At 39.0% G+C, this 22,766-nt stretch overlaps 1 protein-coding gene across 2 annotated transcripts in view; it reads left to right on the top strand.

The window, feature by feature from the left end:
- adamts9 (ADAM metallopeptidase with thrombospondin type 1 motif, 9) overlaps positions 1-22,766 on the top strand; it is a 248,365-nt gene that overhangs the window by 187,844 nt on the left and 37,755 nt on the right. For both annotated transcript variants that reach the window (XM_073072325.1, XM_073072324.1), the window contains 6 exons: positions 10,372-10,542; positions 13,614-13,814; positions 15,671-15,800; positions 15,946-16,040; positions 16,135-16,229; positions 16,338-16,471. In XM_073072325.1, coding sequence (XP_072928426.1) covers positions 10,372-10,542; positions 13,614-13,814; positions 15,671-15,800; positions 15,946-16,040; positions 16,135-16,229; positions 16,338-16,471 — 826 coding nt within the window. The remainder of the gene's footprint in view (positions 1-10,371; positions 10,543-13,613; positions 13,815-15,670; positions 15,801-15,945; positions 16,041-16,134; positions 16,230-16,337; positions 16,472-22,766) is intronic.

The following is a 22,766-nucleotide window of genomic DNA, read 5'->3' as shown; positions in this document are numbered from 1 at the left end:
GGAGAAATATATACCCAAGTTGAAAGTAAAAGGTTAAAAACCATGTGAGCTGACGACACCCTGCTCCATATTTTCCTCGCCTCCCTCAGTCCCTCAATCCGTCCGGGGAACTTTTGGTGCTGTTAGTATCTTCATGCTTTTTCCAAGTTCTGGATGACATTATAAGCATGTATTCATCAGCTGAGGAAAGCTGTTAACTGCTGAAGTTGTATTTCAGTACAATTTCCTTCCCACTCTATAGCAGTATCGAGCTTTTGCATTACTGGACAGTTCTCCTAACTTTGGCACATCCCCAGATGTTAGCTGGAAGATCTCTTGGCACGCATTTGTCCTTATTGTGTCTGGATAGTCCATCTAGTTTCATTTTTATTATAGATTTTTTGTCACATCTTAGTATACTTTGTTGGCTTGCTACACAGTTTCAGAGGGTTAATTAAGAGTTACATTGTGATAGTCCGTATCACACACAGAATAAAAGCTAAAATTGTGCTTCCCTAAAGGACATAATTGAACTAGGTAAGTTTTAAGACAAACTGGTGCTTTCATCACCACCATTTATATTACTAATTTGATATTTAAGCTTTATTTAACTAATTGAACTTAAATTCCTGTGGTGGGATATAAAAATATTTCTCCAAATCATCCATCCTAAATCCTGGAATAGTACTATTATTATTCAGTGTGAGGATTGTGCCCATCATCAGCTGATTCAAGTCAAGATTGCAAGATCCTTCCACCTTTCAGAAAGTTATCTGCCAAGACTTCTTTTTAGGTGGCCCCTCAGGATTGAGGATAACCTACATCCATTCCCTTTCTGTGGCAGCATTGGAACAGTTGATCCACTCAGTCCTAGTGAGTGCAGTGTGGCATTAGTATGTGTTTGTATGCGTATGTGATACCATGTTCGTCTTCATGTCACATGTCTGTTGAGGTGGCTAGTGATCTTAAAGTTTGGCATAAAATTGTGTAATTTTATTGCTTCATCTTGTGAAGGCATTTTAGCACCTCCTGAAAAGCCACAATTGCCAGTTCTATTTTTGTATGTCAATTATACTCTAACACAATAATTATCCTTCTGTTGTGGTATTTATTCATAGGAATGTGTATAGGTTAAAAAAGTTGCCATTTGCAAATAGGATTGTATTGTAACACACACAAAATGCTGGTGGAACACAGCAGGCTAGGCAGCATCTATAGGGAGAAGCGCTGTCGACGTTTCGGGCCGAGACCCTTCGTCAGGACTAACTAAAAGGAAAGATAGTAAGAGATTTGAAAGTAGGAGGGGGAGGGGAAAATGCGAAATGATAGGAGAAGACCGGAGGGGGTGGGGTGAAGCTGAGAGCCGGAAAGGTGATTGGCAAAAGGGATACAGAGCTGGAGAAGGGAAAGGATCATGGGACAGGAGGCCTAAGGAGAAAGAAAGGGGGAGGGGAGCACCAGAGGGAGATGGAGAACAGGCAGAGTGATGGGCAGAGAGAGAAAGAAAAAAAAGGGAGGGGGAAAAAAACCTAAACATATCAGGGATGGGGTTAGAAGAGGAGGAGGGGCATTAAGGGAAGTTAAAGAAGCCAATGTTCATGCCATCAGGTTGGAGGCTACCCAGCCAGTATATAAGGTGTTGTTCCTCCAACCTGAGTGTGGCTTCATCTTAGCCGCTCCTCCCCTTCTAACTCCATCCCTGATATATTTAGTTTTTTTCCCCTCCCTTTTTTAGCATCACTCCATTCTATTTGAGCTCTCGTCCTGACATCTCATTTATCCAGCTCTTCAGCAGACCAAATCAGAGTTAACCCTGGTGGCTCATAGTGAACTGCCAAAGACATTCTCCTTGCAGGTCCATTAAACTGACTGCCTTAGTAGAGCATTCCAACATAGAAAGGCGATGAGCTTTTGACCACTTGCTCTGCCACTAAACCCATCCAATTCAAAGAAAAGGTTTCACGCTGTTCTGAATGCAGAGCCCTATCATCTTGTAGAACCTGCTATATTTGACAGGATGCTTGTGGAATTCAAGCCTACAATTGGATTGATTGGGCTGTATAACATAAGAGGAGCTGAGGGAATAGCACAGGCACTGAATGTAGATAGTGCACCAGTTTAAGCACAATCCAGCCCCAAAGTCTTTCCAAGAGAACCTTGATGGTCTATCCCTGTCTTTTCACTTCCATTTCTCCTCCAGGACTGTTATGATGTATCGATATTCTTTGATTGATGTGTACCATAGTGGCAATAGCTGTGATAAATTGTGAGTGTTTTGCAGGAAGCTACACTGGTGAAGATTTAATGTGTTAATGTGGAAGTCACACTAAATCTTGCTTACCTGGTTACAGTTAATTTTGAGATCTATTTAAGAAGGGACCAGATTTGGCATTAATGCTACAGACAATGAATAATATCATAGTAAACTAAAATAGAATTGCTAAACAGTATACTTTGGGAAAGCTATCAATTTAAAGCCAGTTTAGAACTATCTCTGGAGTAGTTGCTCCAGTCAACAACTTAGTAAACAGTGCAGAAAAAATGACTGATGATTATGATCCTTGAAACTGCCAAGGGTGTCTAAATTCAGAGATTGCAGATGCTCTCTACCGCTGAAGGGTGAAACGAACGAGGGAATGTTCAGGTCATTTATTTATTTATTGGGATTCTGTGCAGAATAGGCCCTCCAGCTTTTCCAGCCAAACAGACCAGCAATCCCCCAATTTAATGTTAGTGTAACTGCGGGACAATTTACAATGACCAATGAATTTACCAACCGGTACGTCTTTGGACTGTGGGAGAGATGCAGCATGGCAACTGAGTTGGCACTGATCACCAAACATACGGTTCCAGTAATCCTATATCAATTTCACTTTTTATCTTCCCCTTATTCTTAGATCAGGCACGGTGATAGGCCCTTCCAGCCCAATGAACCTGTGCCAGCCATATGACCAACTAACCTATTAACCCATAGGAATATGGGAGGAAACTGAAGCACCTGAAGGAAGCCCACGTGTTCATGGGTGAACGTACAAACTCCTTACAGACTGCAGCAGAATGGAACCCAGGCACTGGCACTACAATAGCATTTTGATAACAGTGACGTTACCATGCCACCCACAAATTCTTATTTACTCCCTCCAGATTCTTTCAGTCACCTATATTCTAGGGGTAATTTATGGTGGCCAATGAATTGGAAGGGCTTGAGACAGGTACAGAGGCCTCACTTGAGAGCACTTGGACAGAGACATGGATGGATGGGCCTTGGAGGCATAAGGGCCAACACAGGAAATTGGGACTGATTGAGTGAACTCTGTGGCCAGCTGGTTGGGCCTGTATTCCTGTATGCCTCTCTGACTCGCTGTGACTCTTGTACCAAGCTGCATGTCTTTGAGAAATGGCAACCGAAACTCCACACACAGTGCCAAAGCTCAGGAAGGACCCTGTGCCTCTGGTACAGTGAGACAGCAGATATACCAGCTACAATTCTGTACCACCTAGTAGAGTTCTTGCAGAGCATCTTGTTAGACATTCACACCACAATTACAGCAGCTCTGGGACATGTTGCTCAGACTTAGATGGGTGAATGATAGAAATCAAGCTTCCATCTCTAGAACATTGCCAGTATACCACAACATGCAAGATGTCCCAGAGGATAGTAACTGAAGAAAAATCTGTGGCTGAGCCATATAGAGAGATATTATTGTGCGTTCCAGTGCTCTTCTCATAGTATATGCAGGATACAAAGCTTAGAACATATAAATGGACCATATGGGCTTTGTCCTCTCATTCAGTCTGCCGGTTCTGAGCATTTTCCAATATCTTTGCTTCACCTTTTTCCCCTATGTGCCACCTTTTTGAAAGCATCTATGCCTCAATCACATACTTCAAATTGAGTTCCAGTTTTTAACTTCTCTCAGAGTAAAGAATTTTCTCGATATTTTCTAATAAGTTCAATGAGGAAAGAACATTTACTTGTTGCCTCTAATTTTGAATAATGTCACACTTGAAGTATTTTCTGCACCTCAGCCCAGTCAACAAATCACAAAGTCCTATGGCAGGTTTTCTGAAGATCAAAGCCCATCTTGTTTTTAACTTGGCTGGTAGATGTAATCTTTCTGATCTGGTATAATCCTTGGAAATTTTTCTTATACTTTCTATGTTGTTGTTGTTTGGTATAGACATTCAAACTTCACAGAACTCAGGGCACAGCCCAGATTAGGTACATAAAAATTCACTGTCATTTCTTTTAAAATCTATCTCTCTATGATAACTCCGTGTGTGGTGTTAGAAATTTTAATTGTTTTTTTAACCTCTGCTCTTGCTTTTAATGTCTGTTCATTTATAAACCTACTGCTAATACAGGGTTTCATTCCGAACTTTCATCCCATGGATGCGCTTGACCGACTGAGATTCTCCAGCAGATTGTTTGGTATATAAATCTACCACTGAATTGCATTTCTTACATTTCAATTTATTTCAGTTTTCACTTTTTTTTAACCAAAATGCATCATGCCAAATTTCTTTGTATTAAAGATAATTTCTCAGTTAACTGCCCAGTTTGCATTTTTTATTACTCTTTACTCAGTTGTTTTTTCTTAGTGTTAACTATTTCCTTCAGATTTGTATCCTCTTCATACTTTTCTTATTTGTTCTTTAGTCCAAGTCATTAATGTAAACTACAAATAACTGTAACTATGAAGAGTTCCCTGTAAAAGACCACTTTCTAGGATCCTTAAGTATAATGCCCATCTTAAATCACTGCAGTATTTATGGCTCACACAGTGATATTAGAGAGTAGTGGGTTAGAGCAGGACAGCGTTAGATTTAAAAGGGAACTTAGAGCCGTTGGGATTCCAATGATATTATTGCTCTTGTTCTTGGCCATGGAGAGGAAATCGCAGACTAATTGATGAGTTTCGCAGGGCACATTGTAAATTGTCACTACTGACTCCACTGTGAGTAAAAAGTAAAGGGAGTGACCATTTTGAACTATAGTTCCTATGTGGACAGTTTGATTCACAATATGTAACTCTTTATTGTTTATACTCCTTGTTAACTTTTGTATGAATTGATATTTAGAAAATGGCTACCTCATCTGAAAACTCTTCATGCCTGACTAATACTGGTCATGACCTGGAGTTCCGTGCTCAGTTTTCTTTAAATCCTCTGTGTCATTCAACAGTCTTTTTTCCAGAATTGACTTTCAATAAACAATAATCTGTGACTTTTGGTCTTTTGCAGCAGCCCACTTTGTACAACAGCGGTTCTCAAGGGAGCATAGCATGATTCTGTAGCTTATGATTATTGTACCAATGCTAATCTAACTTTCATAAACACTAAACATATGTAACCAGACAAAACTATGGCCCTTAAGTTTACTGATAGAATGCACTCCATTTCCTTACACTTACTCATTTGGTTTAAGGGCCCCTTATGCACCCCACTGACTGAACAGCAATTACTCCAGATTAGTTTTGCACAGATTTTATCTAAATTGACTTTCTTTCATCATTGAGAACGGCACAGAAATAAGGAGCTTAGCAGCTCAGCATGCTCATTAATCAGACTTACACATGGTGTACTCTGGAAGAAATTTGTTGGCAGTTTATAGACACAGATTCATTCACATACACGAACTGCATCGTGAAATATCAAAAATTGGTGAACTTATTTTAACCCAGAGTCATTAAACAGTACAACATTATCCCTTATAAGTCATGTAATGAGAGAAGTTCCTATTAAACTTAAGATTTAATCTTTGAATTCATTTACTATGGTCTGCATGATTGAAAATCTCCTTTGTATTTATTATTAATTCACAGGTAAATATTCTTATCAAATTATGTTGCATAAGTAAATGCAACAATCATTAAATGAAAGGAATCTATTATCCTAAAAAAGGTCCTGCAGAAGCAACTATCATCATTTTATAGATTGTATAAACCATACATAACATTTTATAACCGCTAGCTGAATTAAAATAAAGCCAATCGATAGATTAAAATTAAAGATTGTATATGTGTAACAGTTCTGATCAAATAATTTGAAGAGGATCCTAATGTTGTTGAATATTATGTGTTGATTCAATTAGTTACTTAACTGCTAATAATAGCTTTGACTTCAAAACCAGAACCCAAATATAAGGGTGTAGCAAGAGGATGAATAGAGAATATTCTTAATACCTAGTCTCAGAATGAATACAGGTTTTACATCATTAGGAAGCTTATGCCCTCTTTGTGGGCAGTGGAGATCTGGAAATTTGGTGGGTGGTGGGGGGAGGGTGTGACAAGTGTAAAGTCACTACCACCGTAGAACCAGAAAAGCAAATACTTCCCTCATAGCTACAAAAGTTTTAAAAATACAATTCTGGTTGGTGTTTCTTCTAAGCAGTCAATGCTTTTCAGTCAGTCTCTAAAAGACGGGCCCCATTTATTTGGCAATGGAAGCAAATTGTAGGGTGAAAGAAGGTAATGAGCAATGGGTGCAGAAAGGGTGCAGACAATCTGCTGATAAACTTGTGAGCTTATTCATCACCGCACAGTGATGTTAACCAATATAGCTTTGATGGGCAGGAAGAACACACGAAATGCTGGGAGAATGCCAAGGGCTAGGCAGCATCTATGAAGGGTTGTGACCATTCATCTGGACTGAAAGGTAAAGGGGAGATGGCCAGATTAAAAGGTGAAGGGAAGGCGTGGAGCAAGAACAAGCAAGCATTTAATGGAGCCAGGTGAGGAGCGGTAAAAGCAAAGAGTAAACGAGAGGGCATATATTAGAGCAAAATTGAGTGGGAAATCAGAGAATTGGGAAGCTTTTAAAAATGAAAGAAGGCAACTAAAAAAGCCATAAGGAAAGAAAAGATGAAATTTGAAGGTAAGCTAGCCAATAATGTAAAAGTGGATACCAAAAGATTTTTCAGTTATATAAAGAGTAAAAGAGAGTTGAGATGGATATTGGACCACTGCAGAATGACATATGAGAGGTAGAAATAAAGGACAAAGATATGGTGGACAAAATTATTAAGTATTTTCCATCAGTCTTCACTGTGGAAGACACTAGCTGTATGCCAGAAATTGAAATGTGTCAGGGGGCAGATGTAAGTGTAGTTGCTATTACTACAGAGAAGGTGATCGGAAAGCTGAAGATCTGAAGGTAGATTACTCAGCTGGGCCAGTTGGACTACACATCAGGGTTCTGAAAGAGGTAGTTAAAGAGATGGTAGAGGAATTAGTAATGATCTTCAAAGAATCACTAGATTCTGGAATGGTTCCAAAGAATTGGAAAATTGCAAATGTCACTCCACTCTTTCAGAAGGAACGGAGGCAGAAGACAGGAAATTGTGGGCTAGTTAGCCTGACTTCCATGGTTGAGAAGATATTGGAGCCTATTATTAAGGATGAGGTTTTGGGGTACTTGGAGATACTTGATAAAGTAGGCCAAAGTCAGCATGTTTTCCATCTTGCCTGACAAATCTGTTGAATTCTTTGAAGAGTAATAGGCAGAATAGACAAAGGAGAGTCAGTGGATGTTGTTTACTTGGATTTTCAAAAGATCTTTGACAAGGTGCCACACGTGAGTCTGTTTAACAGGATAAGAGCCCATGGTATTACAGGAAATACACTAGCATGGATAGAAGATTGGCTGACTCACATTATGTAAAGTGGGAATAAGATGGGCCTATGCTGACTAGCTGCCAGTGACTGGTGTTGTTCCACAGGGTCAGTGTTGGGACTGCTTCTTTTCACGTTATAAATCAACAATTTGGATGACAGAATTGATGGCTTTTTTGGCCAAGTATGTAGATGATACAAAGATACGTGGGGTGCAGTAGTGCTGAACAAGTGGGTAGACTGCAGAAGGACTGAGACAGATTAGGAGAATGGATAAAGTGGCTAATGGAATATAGTGCAGGGAAGTGTATGGTTATGCACTTTGGTAAAAGGAGTAAAGGTGTTGACTATTTTCCAAAGGGTAAGAAAATTCAAAAATCAGAGGTGCAAATGAACTTGGGAGTCCTAGTGCAGGATTCCCCAAAGGTTAACTTGCAGGTGAGTCAGTGATAAGAAAGGCAAATGCAATATTGGCATTAATTGTGAGTGGACTGGAATATAAGAGCAAAGGTATAATGATGAGGCTTTGTAAGGTTTTGGTGAGACTGCACTTGGAGTATTGTGAGCAGTTTTGGCCCCTTACCTAAAAAAAGCTGTGCTGGCAATGGAGAGGATTCAGGGGAGGCTCAGAAGAATGATTTCAGGAATGAAAGTTTTAATGTATGAGGAGCATTTTGATGGTTCTGGCCTGTACTCAATGGCGTTTAGAAGAATCAGGAGGGATCTCATTGAAACCTACTGAATATTGAAATGCATAGATACACTGGATGTGGAGAGGATATTTTCTATAGTGAGTGAGTCTAGGACCAGAGGGCATAGCCTCAGAATAGAGGAACATCCATTTAGAGCAGTGATGTGAAGGAATTTTTTTAGCTGGAGGGTGGAGTATCTGTTGTATTCATTGCCCTGAACGGCTGTGGAGCTAAGTCATTGATTATATTTAAAGTGGAGGTTGCTAAGTGCTTGATTAGTACTGCGTCAAAGGTTGCGGCGAGAAGACAGGAGAATGAGGTTAATAAATCAGCCATGGTGGAATATCGGAGTAGGCTGAGTGGCCTAATTATGCTTCTGTATCTTATGAGTGATATATAGATGGAGGATGTGAAAGTGGAAATGTTTAGAAAAGAAAAAGCTTGCATTCATTTTTCCTTCTGGCAAGCCTGAATTCCTAATCAAGATAATTCAGCTCATGGTTGCTAAGACAGATCTAAACTGCTGCATAATTTGAGAGTTGATTCCTTCATGGAAACTTGGCAAGGCAGAGCATCAGTGTTCAAATCTGTGCTTGTGTTCAGCAATGGGCATTGTTAAAGTCCAAGCCACCAAACAATGTCAAATAAGTTTGAGAGTCAAGCAATTAATTATGGATACACTATAGGCCCAGAATTACTTACATTTTACAGCAAAATGTAGGCCAATATTTATGAGGAAATTTGTTCATCTGAATAATTTTCTGTACAGAATCATTAGCTTATATCAGATATAAGCTTTATAAACCTTATCTTTTATATAACATTTATTTCAGAAAACTAAAGCCTTGTTGAACTGACATAGGAATGTATCAAAAGTTTCCTTATAAGCCAGTCTTGTAAATTTACGATGGAAGGCTTGCAGCATAGAAATTGCCATTCTACATGGAGAGCCATGTTTATAGCTCACATGTGTCTCGCCCAGTCCATTCCCTCCTTATCATACCCCATCTTCATCCCATGCTGTTCTCTATAACGTCCTTACCTTGTTTCCCTCTCTAACGTACCTCAACTATTCCCGTTGCTAGAGTTTTCAATGCCAAAATTGAAGTAAATTTATTGTCAAAGCATGTATGTGTTATCATATGTATGTGAGATTTGTTTTCTTGCGGGTAATTTGCAGTCCTTTGCAGTCCTGGGTAGGTCTGTAGTCTAGTGTAGTTTTTTTCTCTGTGTTGTTTTTTTACGTAGTTCAGTCTAGTTTTTGTACTGTGTCATGTAACACCATGGTCCTGAAAAACATTGTCTCGTTTTTACTATGTACTGTACCAGAAGTTATGGTCGAAATGACAATAAAAAGTGACTTGACTTGACTTGAATATTAGGGACATAATGAAATACCATAACATTTGTGAAAAACTATATATAAGAAAAGCCTAACAAACAAGCAATGTGCAAATAAAAAGTAATCCTGAGAACATGAGTTGTAGAAAGTGAGTCTGTTTAATCTAGTCAGAGTTATGATGAGTTAAGTTATCCATGCCAGTTCAGGAGGTTGATTGCTCAAGTATAACAACTATTTTTGAGTTTTAAGAGCATAAGACAACAAGATATCGGATCAGAAGTAGGCCATTCGGCCCATCAAGTCTGCTCTGCCTTTCAATCATGGGCTGATCCAATTTTTCTAGTCATCCCCATTCCTCTGCCTTCACCCCATACCCTTTAATGCCCTGGCTAATCAAGAACCTATCTATCTTTGCCTTAAATGCACCCAATGACTTGGCCTCCACAGCCGCTCTTGGCAACAAAGTCCACAGATTTACTACCCTCTGACTCTTTACAATTAAACTTTACAATTTAATCTCTGTTCAAAGCAGCTTCCCTGGGTTCCCTATTGGCTTAATTGTTATTATTCTTATATTTAAGTCTTATAATTGAAATTTTACTTGCAAATAGAGTCTGTATTTCCTAATCAAGCTATTTCATAATCTGAAATCCCTCTGTAAAGTCCTCCCTGATTAATTTCTGCAGTTGATATTAAAATGTTCAAAATCAGCAAAGTAAAGTGTTTTCTTGTGCTTCCTTTGCAGTGCAGTGCAACCTGTGATACCGGAACAAGACATCGTAAAGTTACGTGTATCAGCCAGAGTTCAGAAGAAGTACATAGTGTTAAATGTGATGCAAGCAAAAGACCGTTAAGCGTGGAACCGTGTAATAATCAGCCTTGTGAATACATCTGGATTACAGGAGAGTGGTCTGAGGTAGAAAAATATTTAAATTAGTTTGCAAAATAGTAAAGAATGCTTGACCCTATTTGGCTTTAAATGCAGTATCTTCTGCATTAGAAAATGCATAACGTTCTAAAAAATCAACATCTTTCATGGCAGAGTGCACTAAGTTTCTAAAATTAGTCTTTGCCTTGAAAATGTAATAGTATCTAGATTGCTCTCAGTATCCAAAATCAAATAAGAAATACCTATTTTTAGTCTGGAATCAGTTTGGACACTAATTTCTTGAGGCTTCTTTTCTTAAAGTACTTGGATTCCTTACTAACTTGTCAGTTAAATCTAATTTACCTTCTGATTTAGCATTGGCTTTCTTACTGCCATAAGTCAGTTTTGTTCCTCACTTAGGGAATATCACTGTGTTACCAAATGCACCTTTAGCCACTGTGTAATGGGAAAGCAGGGAAGCCCTTACTTTGATTGCCGGTGGAAATGGAAGGTATATGATCAGCCATCTTTTTCATTCTATTGAAGTCAATGATAGGCTATGGCTTAACTTACTTCAGTACAAAAGCATTAAACTACCTGTTTGACAATAAAGCCAAAAAAACTGAATGACACCAGTTCACTAAAGTCGTGCTATTGACGGGGAGTACATTTTTGAAGATGGACTGGGATACTGGGACTGTTTTCACTGGTGTTCTAATGGAGTTCAAGAAAAGATGATACATCAAGTTGGTGAGTCAGGGAACTGCTTAGTTAGAATTTTCCAAAGAGCCAAGTGGATCTTAGGAAGCGGGAAAACACTCATTGCAGACAAAGTTCAACTTCCCCCTTGCTTACATACAGTATATAAAGCATATGAATAAATAGAAAGGGTGTTCTCACAATAGGGAAAGTCAAGTTCTGTTTGCTTACCAGTTTCTCAGATAAAATCAGAACACTCCTTACTAACAATGCAAATGGACCAATTTCACTTCCACACTTTTTATGGCACAATTAGCCTCCTGCTGCCCCTACAAGTTCTCCGTTGATCTTGAACGTGGTGGGTTGTGGGACAGGATTCTTGAGGTTTGCATGCGTGTCTGTGTCTGTGGCCGAGCCTGTATGTTCGTTTGCCTTGTCTGTGCTTCTCTGTATAAGAGCGAGAAAATATAGAGGGGCGAAATAGACAAGTCCGAGAGATTGAGAGTATTATTCTATTAAAAGGCTAATGAATGAGTACTTTTTGATGTGTCAGCAGGAAACTGCTATGTGGCTGCCTTAGCGAAGTCTCCTGGTGGTGTATAAGATGAAATAAGCCCTGGAATGTAATGCTGGCCTTATTACATTCCTGCAATAAATGTAATTGGCAGTTTCAAGTTTTCCTTTATGAACTTAAATGAACTTTAGGACTACTGGGCTATCGTTGAATATAAATGTAGATTTTATATTACCAAATTAATTTCAGTAATATCTTCATCTCACACTTTACAAACATTTATTTAAATGAACAAGTGTTGTATTGAAGAGAGGAGGCCGTGGACCATGAAAACCTTTGTACTTTGTTCTTGTATTTATGTGATGGTTTCTATATAGTAATAACACCCTAAGGTGCTTGGCAAGGATATAAGCTATTAAACATTCATTCTAAGTGCATACTAGGAGGAAAAAAACAAAAAAAATCAACAAAGAAGTGCATTTAAGGAGTATCTTAAATAATGACATGTAGTGATGGTGAGGGATTGTGTTCCAAAATTCAGGTGCAGTAATTAATATTGGGATGTTTGAGACGATGTTGTTGGGGTGTACAGGTATTTTAAGTGATTGGAAGGCACAGAGTCATAGAGTTATACAGCATAGAATCACATCCTAATTCAGGTAGACTTCCATCAGAATGATTGTAGGGTCAATAGAGTGGTAACAAAGGTTACCACTCGATAACTAAGTGCAGAAAGATGTTAAGGAGATGCATGTAAATATTCTTTGTGCTATTATTATGTAGGTCTTTTAAGAGTCAAACAAAACCACAAAGATATGGACAGCCAGGTTCAGCCCCAGATATGAAACATATAGTCACTAGGAAGAAAATAGGTTTTGGTTGGAATTTAAGAAAAAAAAATTTTTAAACCTAACTCGCCACATAGAAAATGTCTGTTCTTTCTCTCTTATTTCAAGGGGCTACGTGTAGATGATAAACAATATATAGTTAACAATGGATTATTAGCAAATGTCCAGAAATAATGGTGATGGCATAGGGGAGATGCCTTTACAAGATACTCTCTGGCTACAGCACAGTGGAAGACAATGAAACAGGAAGATGTGACTGCCCCCTGGACCTAGTTGGATTGTAGTTATGAGAGACTGAGGATGATCTGATCAGCACTACCAAAGACTAACATTTTGTTGAGAAAATTAAGGGAAGTTAATTTTGAAATGAGAAAGTAATCAAAGGTAGTCTTATCTGTGATTCCATGAGTGGAATAATGAGGTGACATTAGATACCAAAATCAAAGTGTAATTGTGAAATGGGAGCTGGAAATTTATACATAGGTAGAGATTAAGGGAACAGACGAGAACATAAGATGAATACAAATTGAAATCATTGATGAGAAATCACTCAGTGCAAAGGCTGAGACAATAGCCTGCATTTTCATTTCCACAAGATGGGTACTTTAATTGAATTTCTTCAAAGTGAAGTTCTTATCAAAGACCAAGCCTTCTAGCAATTCCTGCTGAAGCATTTGTAATTCAAAGCTGTAATAATGTTTCAGAGATGCAGATCAGGAATCCAATCTGTGGAAAATCTCTAAAGTGAGCCTATAAGCTGTGTCCGCATGAGATGATGCACCTGGTGATCAAAACGCTCTGCTGCCATACTGTTCTTTAACTGTAATTTCATATATTGTCCCTGGATGAACTTGTGCATTGGAGGACCGAAGCACTCTGCCAGCATATAACATCTTAATAGCAATTTCAGCATCCTGCTTTTTAGTGACTCACAAAGCGACAGTCAAATGGAGTTAATTTATAGGAGATTACAGCAGAGTGAACCTGATTTCAGCAGCTTTCATTCCAATACATTGTTACAACAGAAAATTAGTTTAACAATATAACTTTATTTCCAGTGCTCAGTTACTTGTGGAAATGGCTACCAACAAAGACTTGTTTCCTGCAGTGAGGTTTACAATGGTAAGGACCTCTATGAATATGGCTACTATCACCAGATTACAACTAACTGCCCTGGGACACAGCCGCCAAACATCCGAGCCTGCTCTCTTGGTGAATGCCCTGTTTCTGCTTCATGGCGGGTTGGAAATTGGGGAAGCGTAAGTTCATTTCAAAAATTTTCAGGACACAAGTTCAGACCTTACACTTGATGCAAATTTAACAGTTTTTTTTGTTTGCTCTGATGTTATATTAATGCTTTCTGAAAGGATTTTATATGGTATGTTACTTGAATTATAGTGAGGACGTGTGGGTTTTGCTCAAAATATATCCAACAAAACAGTAAATTCAATTAAAATAAGAACAATAAAATAAGAACTAGGAAGCAGAAGGGTGGTATACAAGCTCTTGAGCTCCTGTACCTTTCAAAATTATCACAGCTGGATCTCTACCTCATCCAAGCATGTATAGGAGCAGAGTCTTCCCTGATAAACATAGTTGCATGTGTCTATGTATAAATGTGTATCATTTAAAAATGTTTAGAATTTCTCTCCTAAAGCAACCAAATTTTAATTCTTGCACAAGTCCCTCTCCAAGTCCATTTCCATGTTTAGTCCTTAAGACCATTAGATATAAGAGCAGAATGAGGTCACATGACCCATCAAGTCTGCTCAGATATTTCAGCATGGCTGATCCATTTCCTTCTGAGCCCCAGTGTCCTGCCTTCTTCCCATATCTCTTCACACCCTGACTAACCAAGAACCTGTCAACTGGGCCTTAAATATACCCAGTGACTTGTCTTCCACATCCACCTGTGGCGACGAACTCCGGAAATTCACCACTCTCTGGCTAAAGAAGTTCCTCCTCATTTCTATTCTAATCGATGTCCCTTTATTCTGAGGTCGTGTCTTCTGGTCTTAGACTCCCCTACTAGAGGAAATGTCCTCTCCATATCCACTCTGTCAAGGCCTTTCAACATTTTCAATAAGATCCCAACCCCCTCATTCTTCTGAATTCCAGTGAGTTCAGGCCAGGAGCCATCAAACACTCTTCATATGATAAGCCGTTCCATCCTGGATTTATTTTCATGAACCTCCTTTGAACCCTCTCCAATGTCCGCAGATCCTTTATTATCCTAGATAGGGGCCCAAAACAGCTCACAATGCTCCAAGGCTTTAAGGCCTTATTAGTGCCTTAAAAAGCCTCAACATTACATCCTTGCTTTTATATTCTAATAATATCGATCCTTAGTATCCAACATTTATATTACATGCTTAAGGTTTAATAGCTACATATATTTCTTGTACCTAATAATCTTCGGAGATTTTCTCACACCACAAAACTGGTGAGGTATTATACTTTTATTTAAAGATACAGCACGGTAACAGAGCATTCTCGGCCTATGAGCCCGTGCCCCCCAATTACACACATGTGATCAGTTAACCTACTAACATGTACATCTTTGGGATTTGGGAGGAAACCAGAGCACTCAAAGAAAACCCACATGGTCATTGGGAGAAAGTACCAACCATTTGTAGACAGCAGCGGAATCAAGCCCAGGTCACTGGTGCTCTAATAGCGTTTTGCTAACCACTATGCCATCACATCACCCTACCGCATACTGCCACGGGATAATCCTCTTTACAAGTGGATGAGAAATCCCACATTATGATGCTTCAATGTGCCTATCACAATATTCTCCAAACCCAATTTTGATCTCTGATGTTTTCTGAAAGATTATTCTGATGTTTTTTTTAAAAAGAATTGTGCACTAAAGCTTCACAAATTTGAATGCCGGTCAAATGACCTGCTCTCCTAAACCTTGATATGACAGCAAAATAAACCTTCTGACAGCAGTGTTAAACATGTTAAAGTATTAACTGGAGATAAATATCAGACTGGAATATTTATACAGTTTCTGTTGCATGAAAATACTTGTTTAATCATTGTAGTTCGTGATTTACATTGATTTTATATTTAGTGCTATTTACTTTCTTTTTTAAAATTTTCTTGTAAGTGTTCAGCAACTTGTGGAATAGGAATCATGCAACGCTCAGTATACTGCTTAACAATCGACGGACATTTAAGCAATTCATGTAGTTCAGACGTTAAGCCAGAAGAGAGGAGAACATGCCAGAATGGAAAATGTAAGCATCTGGATTATTAAGTCCATTTTCACATCACCATCTGTTTTCTGTTTGTACTGATGCAAATTATCATGTATAAAGTCTGTGTTTGCTTGTTCTGAAGTATTTGTTCTAAAGTATAATTAAAACCATATTTTGCATGTAGGTGAATTTCCAGAAAGCTGTAGAGATGTGCAGCGATTGAAGGGATTCATCGAAGATGGTGATTACGTTCTTAATATTCAAGGGAAGCAAGTAAAGGTATTTCAGTGAACTGTATTAATAGAGAAACTATGAGTATTCAATTTTTTTAAAATCTATTTATCTTTGCTTCATTGTGCATTTCTGGTTTCAGATATACTGTGCGGATATGCTGTCAGACAGCCCCAGGGAGTACATTACACTGACAACGGGTGATTTGGAAAATTTTTCAGAAGTTTACGGCTACAGGTATAGAAAAGCAAAATATAGCTGTTCAAACCCCAAGTTCACCTCGTGAAAAATAAAGTAACTTTCTATCATAATTGACATATACATTTAAAATTCTGTTTGGCTTAGGTTGCATAATCCTGCTGAATGCCCATATAATGGAACTAGAAGGGATGACTGTCAGTGCAGAAGAGATTATCTAGCCGCTGGGTATTCGACTTTTAGAAAAGTTAGACTGGACATCAACACACTGCAAATAATAAGTGAGTAAATTTCCATGAGGATTTTATTGTATGAAGCCATGTCAATGATAAAACTTCCTTTTTTACTGAAATACTAACCAAAGAAGGAATGAAATAGATAACCTAATGTGAATAAATTGTTATATTTTATTAAACTTTTAATCTGGCCCCTCACCACCACCTTCAACAGGTAATAAGAATCCACAGGAGATGTAAAACAACATTCCATTTCTGTAACTCTCTTTTCATTTTTAATGCAAACTTATGCAGGATTTTGACCCAAAGCGTGGTCAGTTTCTTCCCTCCCAGTGAGTTTCTCCAGCACATTGTTTGTTGGCCACCATTTTCCCCATGTTGTTGACTGGCGAGTCTGTGGAATTCTTTGCCACGGGCAGCTGTAGAGGCCAGGCCTTTATGAATATTTAAGGCGGAGGTTGATAGGTTCTTGATTGGCCAGAGCATGAAGGGATTCAGGAATTGGGGCTGAGAGAAAAACTGGATCGGCCATGATGAAATGGTAGAGCAGATTCATAGGACAAATGGGCTAACTCTGTTTCTATACCTTATGGCCTTATGTTATGACCAGGACTTTATACAAATGTATTTCATTGCCAATTGTGTGGCTTTGAATAGAGTTTCTGACTGTCCTTGGATCACTCTGCATTTCTTCCCTGCCTGCTTCCAGTCCATTTAAATATATACCTAGATTCTGCCTGCTTCTTTCATGCTGAGTTTTCAGTAACCTTGGATCAGAATGATCATGCCAGAATTAACTGGCTGAATGCCCTGTCAAGCTTTGCAGATAGTTAGATAAACTCCTTCGAGTTTCTCATGATCCTGAGATTCACTCCATTATTCAGCACTTTACAAATGTGATCTGAAATTTGCTATATAAATTAAATCAAAACCTGAGAAACTCTGTCAGGACTGAGATGTTATATTTGATAGATGAAAGACTATCTGATTGAAACATATAAGATTATTAAGGGATTGGACACGCTAGAGGCAGGAAACATGTTCCCGATGTTGGGGGAGTCCAGAACCAGAGGACACATTTTAAGAATAAGGGGTAGGCCATTTAGAATGAAGTTGAGGAAAGACTTTTCCACTCAGAGAGTTGTGGATCTGTGAAATGCTCTGCCTCGGAAGGCAGTAGAGGCCAATTCTCTGGATGCTTTCAAGAAAGAGTTAGATAGAGCTCTTAAAGATAGCGGAGTCAAGGGATATGGGGAGAAGGCAGGAATGGGGTACTGATTGTGGATGATCAGCCATGATCACAGTGAATGGCGGTGCTGGCTCGAAGGGCTGAATGGCCTACTCCTGCACCTATTGTCTATTGACTAGATTGATAGATAGATAGATAGATAGATAGATACTTTATTCATCCCCATGGGGAAATTCAACTTTTTTCCAATGTCCCATACACTTGTTGTAGCAAAACTAATTACCGTAGATTCCGGATTTTAAGCCGCTACTTTTTTCCCACATTTTGAACAGCTTTGAACTTTGCGGCCAATAATCCGGAGCGGCTAATGCATTTTTTTTTTCATGCCGCCTCGTAAAGATTTTGCCTCGTAACAGTAGACCAATAAAATTGATGAGTAGTTCACAGAGGTCCAATGAAATTGTACGATAAATCAAGCGCACTTTCACAATTAAATTATTGTAAATCAGTCATTTGTACTCACCCTCATCAACATGGAAAACACTCGAAGCATTGTGCTACCTACCCTCTTAGTTTAAACTATATTTGTTTTCTGTACTACATCGCGGGATGCTATGACGACACACCCGGTTTCGCGGCGTCTTGTGGGAAAATGCCGTTTGCGATGAAACGGAAAGGAGGGGGGGAGCGGCGGAGCGGCTTTGGATCCGAGCGAAATCTGCTTTTAAATGCCGTTTGCGATGAAACGGAAAGGAGGGGGGGAGCGGCATTACGCGAGCGGCTTTGGATCCGAGCGAACTCTGCTTTTAAGTTAAAGGTATCAATAACTTTTCCTGGTAGGCTGCAGTATATATATTTTTTACCAGTCGTTAGGAGATATTGGAATGTTGTTCAGTAAAGAAGTATACGCAACGTATATTTAAAAGTAGCCGCGTACGGGCACGGTTCGAAAAAAAGCATTTGCAATATGTATTTGTTTTTGTTACCATATGGATTTAATTAAAAGTTAAAAAAATCCTCACGTGTAATATCTTTCTGTGTAAATATCTCATATTACAACGTGGGACACCTGCGGCCGAAAATCCGGTGCGGCCTAAAATCCGGTGCGGCCTTTACATTTAAAAAAATGATTTTATTTCTAAAATTAGTGCCAGCGGCTAAAAATCAGGTGCGCTCTGTAGTCCGGAATCTACGGTACATACAATACTTAACTCAGTAAAGAATATGATATGCATCTAAATCACTATCTCAAAAAGCATTAATAATAGCTTTTAAAAAGTTCTTAAGTCCTGGCGGTAGAATTGTAAAGCCTAATGGCATTGGGACTACATTTATGGATTTGCACCTCACTGCTCTCAGTGTATGGTTGATATAAGCTAAAGACTAGATCTAAAACACTAGTACCACATTTAATTACAGAAATCAAATATTTTTTCTTATAAGGAGGGAGTTTCTTATTTGTTTACTTTAGGGATGTGGACATCGTTGGCATGAAAAACACTGAAAATAAGAGCATAAGAACATCAAACCATAAGACATAGGAGCATAATTAGGCCATTCAGCCATTCGAGTTTGCTTCGCTATTTCATCATGGCTAATCCCGGATCCCATTCAACCCTATATACCTACCCTTTCACCATATTCCTTGATGCCCCAACAAATCAGAATCTACCAACTTCCGCTTTGAATATACCCACAGACTTGGCCTCCACTGCTGTCTGTGGCAGAGCATTCCACAGATCCACCACGCTTGGGATAAAAAATATCCTCTTTACTTCTGTTCTAAAAGGTTGCCTCTTAATTTTGAGACTGTGCCCTCTACTTCTGGATACTCCCACTAGAGGAACATAAGAAATAGGAGCGAGAGTTTGATGGTTCTGGGCCTGTACCCGCTGGAATTTAGAAGAATGAGGAGGGATCTCATTGAAACGTATTGAGTGCTGAAAAGGCCAGATGGTGTGGATGTAGAGAGGATGTTTCCTATGGTGTGGGAGTCTAGGACCTGAGGGCACAGTCTCAGAACAGAGGGACATCCACTTAGAATGGAGCTGAGGAGGAGTTTCTTCAGCCAGAAGGTGGTGAATCAATGAAATTCATTACTACAGGTGGCTGTGGAGACCAGGTCATTTGGTGTACTTGAGACAGAGATTGATAAGTTCTTGTTTAGCCAGGGCATGAAATGTTATGGGGTGAAGGCAAGAGAATGTGGTTGAGAGGGAAAATGGATCAGCCACAATGAAATGGCAGAGCAGACTCAATTGGCCAAATGACTGAATTTTGCTCCTATGTCTTATGGCCTTGTGGCCTTATGGAGTAGGTCATCTGGCCCATCAAGCCTGCTCTGCCATTCAAAAGATCATGGCTGATCTGGCTGAACCCACCTGCCTTTTCCCCATATCCCTTAATTCCCTGACTATGCAAAAGTCCGTGTAACTGTCTCTTAAATATATTTAATGAGGTAGACCCACTGCTTCCTTGGCCAGATAATTCTACAGATTCACTACTCTCTGTTAAACGCAGTTCCTCCTTATCTCCATCCAAAATCTACTGCCCAGAATCTTGAGGCTATGTCTTCTCGTTCTAGTCTCATCTACCAGTGGTTCTTCCTCCATCTTATCTATCCCTTTTATAATTTTATATTATTCTTTAAGATCCCCACTCATTCTTCTGAATTCCAGTGAGTATGCTTCCAGGTGGCTCGATCCACCCCCCTAGGCTAACCCCCTCATCTCCAATATCAACCTTGCAAACCACCTCCAAAGCCAATACGTCTTTTCTACCTGTACCCTGAAATGAATATCTTGAGCCACATTTAGGCCAGACAAGGATACATTTCCTTTCCTGAAAGGCATTATTGGTTTAGAGATGCCTTTGCAACAATCCAATGTTGCTAACTTCTTCAACTCCATTTAAAATCTGAAGCTCCCTAAATAGTTAATCCATACTGGTACTAGTCTGTTCACGTAACCATAGTCTCAAGATCATAACTGTGATTTTACTGCCCCTCATGGGGCAAGAGCTGAGTGATAAGACAATCATAGAATAATCCCATGTCTTAGGTCCTGGGCAGGAAAAGCATCTTTGAAGTTTAATTATAAGGTTTGCATTTTAAGCAAATTCTGTGCTTTGAGAGTTCAATAGTAGAGTCTCTTAAATTTTCTCTTAATCAACGAGCAGTCAGGAACAATAAATTAATAACTGTTAATGCTCCAGTTAGCAGACTTAAATCATATGTTTTTCCTTAATAGCACCATTGCATTCAGTTTATCTCTATTTTTCATAATTGGATTTATTTTTAATTTTGCTGTCAACAGTGAAACATTAATGTATATATCTGAGTAGAAAGGAGGTAATTATTCTCTCCCCTCTCTACATTTTTTAAATGCTGATGTGCACTGCACCAAAACTGTGAAGTGTCTATTCAAATTCAGACTGCCAGAGTTCATCGACTGCTACATTTATCTTTCGCCATAAATAAGGAAGAAAATTTTAACCTTAAAGACAAGCAAATTTTTATTGTTTGGGATGTAGATATTTTAGGAATCTTAAATGCAAATTCATCTCATCTCATTATGCCCTCTTCCTGTTTTGCTGGATGTTGGTTGCAGATAATGTTCAATCAATCAGTTTCCAGTAAGAGGTAGCTTGAGTAAGTATTTCACTGAGGTTTGACGCTCTGATTTTACCTTTCTGCCAAGGTTAGTTGTAAAGGTTGTTGAGGTGAGGTGATGCAGGCACCACGGTTAGTGTAGTGGTTAGCACAACACCATTACAGCTCGGGCCATTTTAGAGTTCAGAGTTCAATTCAACACCATTTAGTACAGAGTCTCGCTACATCCTGTCCATGGAATGAATGGGTTTTCCCCAAGTGCTCCAGTTTCCTTTAACAGTCCAAAGAAGTGGTAGGTTAATTGGTCATTGTAAGTTGTCCTGTGATTAGGTTGGGATTAATCGGGGTTGTGGAATTGCTGGGACAGCCTGGTTTGAAGAGCTGGAAGCGCCTATTCTGTGCTGTTTTGCTAAATAAAATTAATTAATTATGGCATTGAAGCCATATGTATCTTTCTGGAGCTGCTGAGGCTCTGGGGAGCAGGACTGCTTTCTTCCAACCTCCCAGGTTTAATCAGCTTTCTTCTCATAATTATTTTTCACCATGAGTGGATCACCTCTCACTAAAATCAAGAACATCTTCCCAAATCACGAACTCGTTTCCTCCTTTCACACTCCTGGAATTCCACATTGTGCCAATCATCTATTGATGAGTCACAAAAAAAGATGAGCTCTTTGTTCATTGAATAAATGGATTCGCAACCCAGTACACCGTAGTACTCCAGAAAACACGAAAGCCTTCTTTCTGCTTTTAAGCCTACTTCCATTTCTCTTCTTTTTGTATAGGCATTGCTAGATTTGGCAAGAATTTATTTGAATCATTCAGCTATTTCAAATATATCTTTGGCTCATTTACCTTAGACAGGAAGTTGCATTGGTATTGGTTTATACCTTCTCTTGAAGTAGGCACATCTCTGTAACATTTGCACTTTAGCACCCATGTTCTGTGTTTCATTCACCGAGAAATTAAGCATACTTCTGCTTGTTGCCTGTTTCTTGAGCACTTCTTTCACATTCTGTGCTGTTTACCTCTCAAGGTTTCTGCAGATATAATATCATCCTAGCACACAGCGGCCCTTTCAACTTGCTCAAACTTCACTCCATCCACAGGGAGGATTTCTCAGTGGTCAACCAAATTAAGTCAAGTTTATTGTCATTTAATTATATATATGTATACCGTCAAATGAGACAGCGTTTCTCCAGACTGGATGCAAAGCACTGTAGTATACATAACACACATATAGCACACAATAACTTAGGAAAGTAATAATTAAATCTACAGATGAATTAATATAAATAAACAAAGTAAAGTGCATAAATTAAATATTGTAGTGTATAGAACAAATTCCAGTGACACTTTGAATGCGATGTGGCAGGGAGTTCGGAAGCCTAACGGCTGGAGGGAAGAAGCTGTTTCTCGTCCTGACCATTCTTGTCTTTATTTCACTCCCCATTCCCATCCCAATATGTTGGTCCATGCCTACTGTACTGCCATGATGAGGCCACTCTAAGGTTGGAGGAGCAATGCCTGATATTCTGTCT

This window comes from Hemitrygon akajei, chromosome 19 (assembly GCF_048418815.1).
Source record: "Hemitrygon akajei chromosome 19, sHemAka1.3, whole genome shotgun sequence".
Taxonomy (NCBI): Eukaryota; Metazoa; Chordata; class Chondrichthyes; order Myliobatiformes; family Dasyatidae; genus Hemitrygon; species Hemitrygon akajei.
This window is presented reverse-complemented; position numbering and strand designations above follow the sequence as displayed.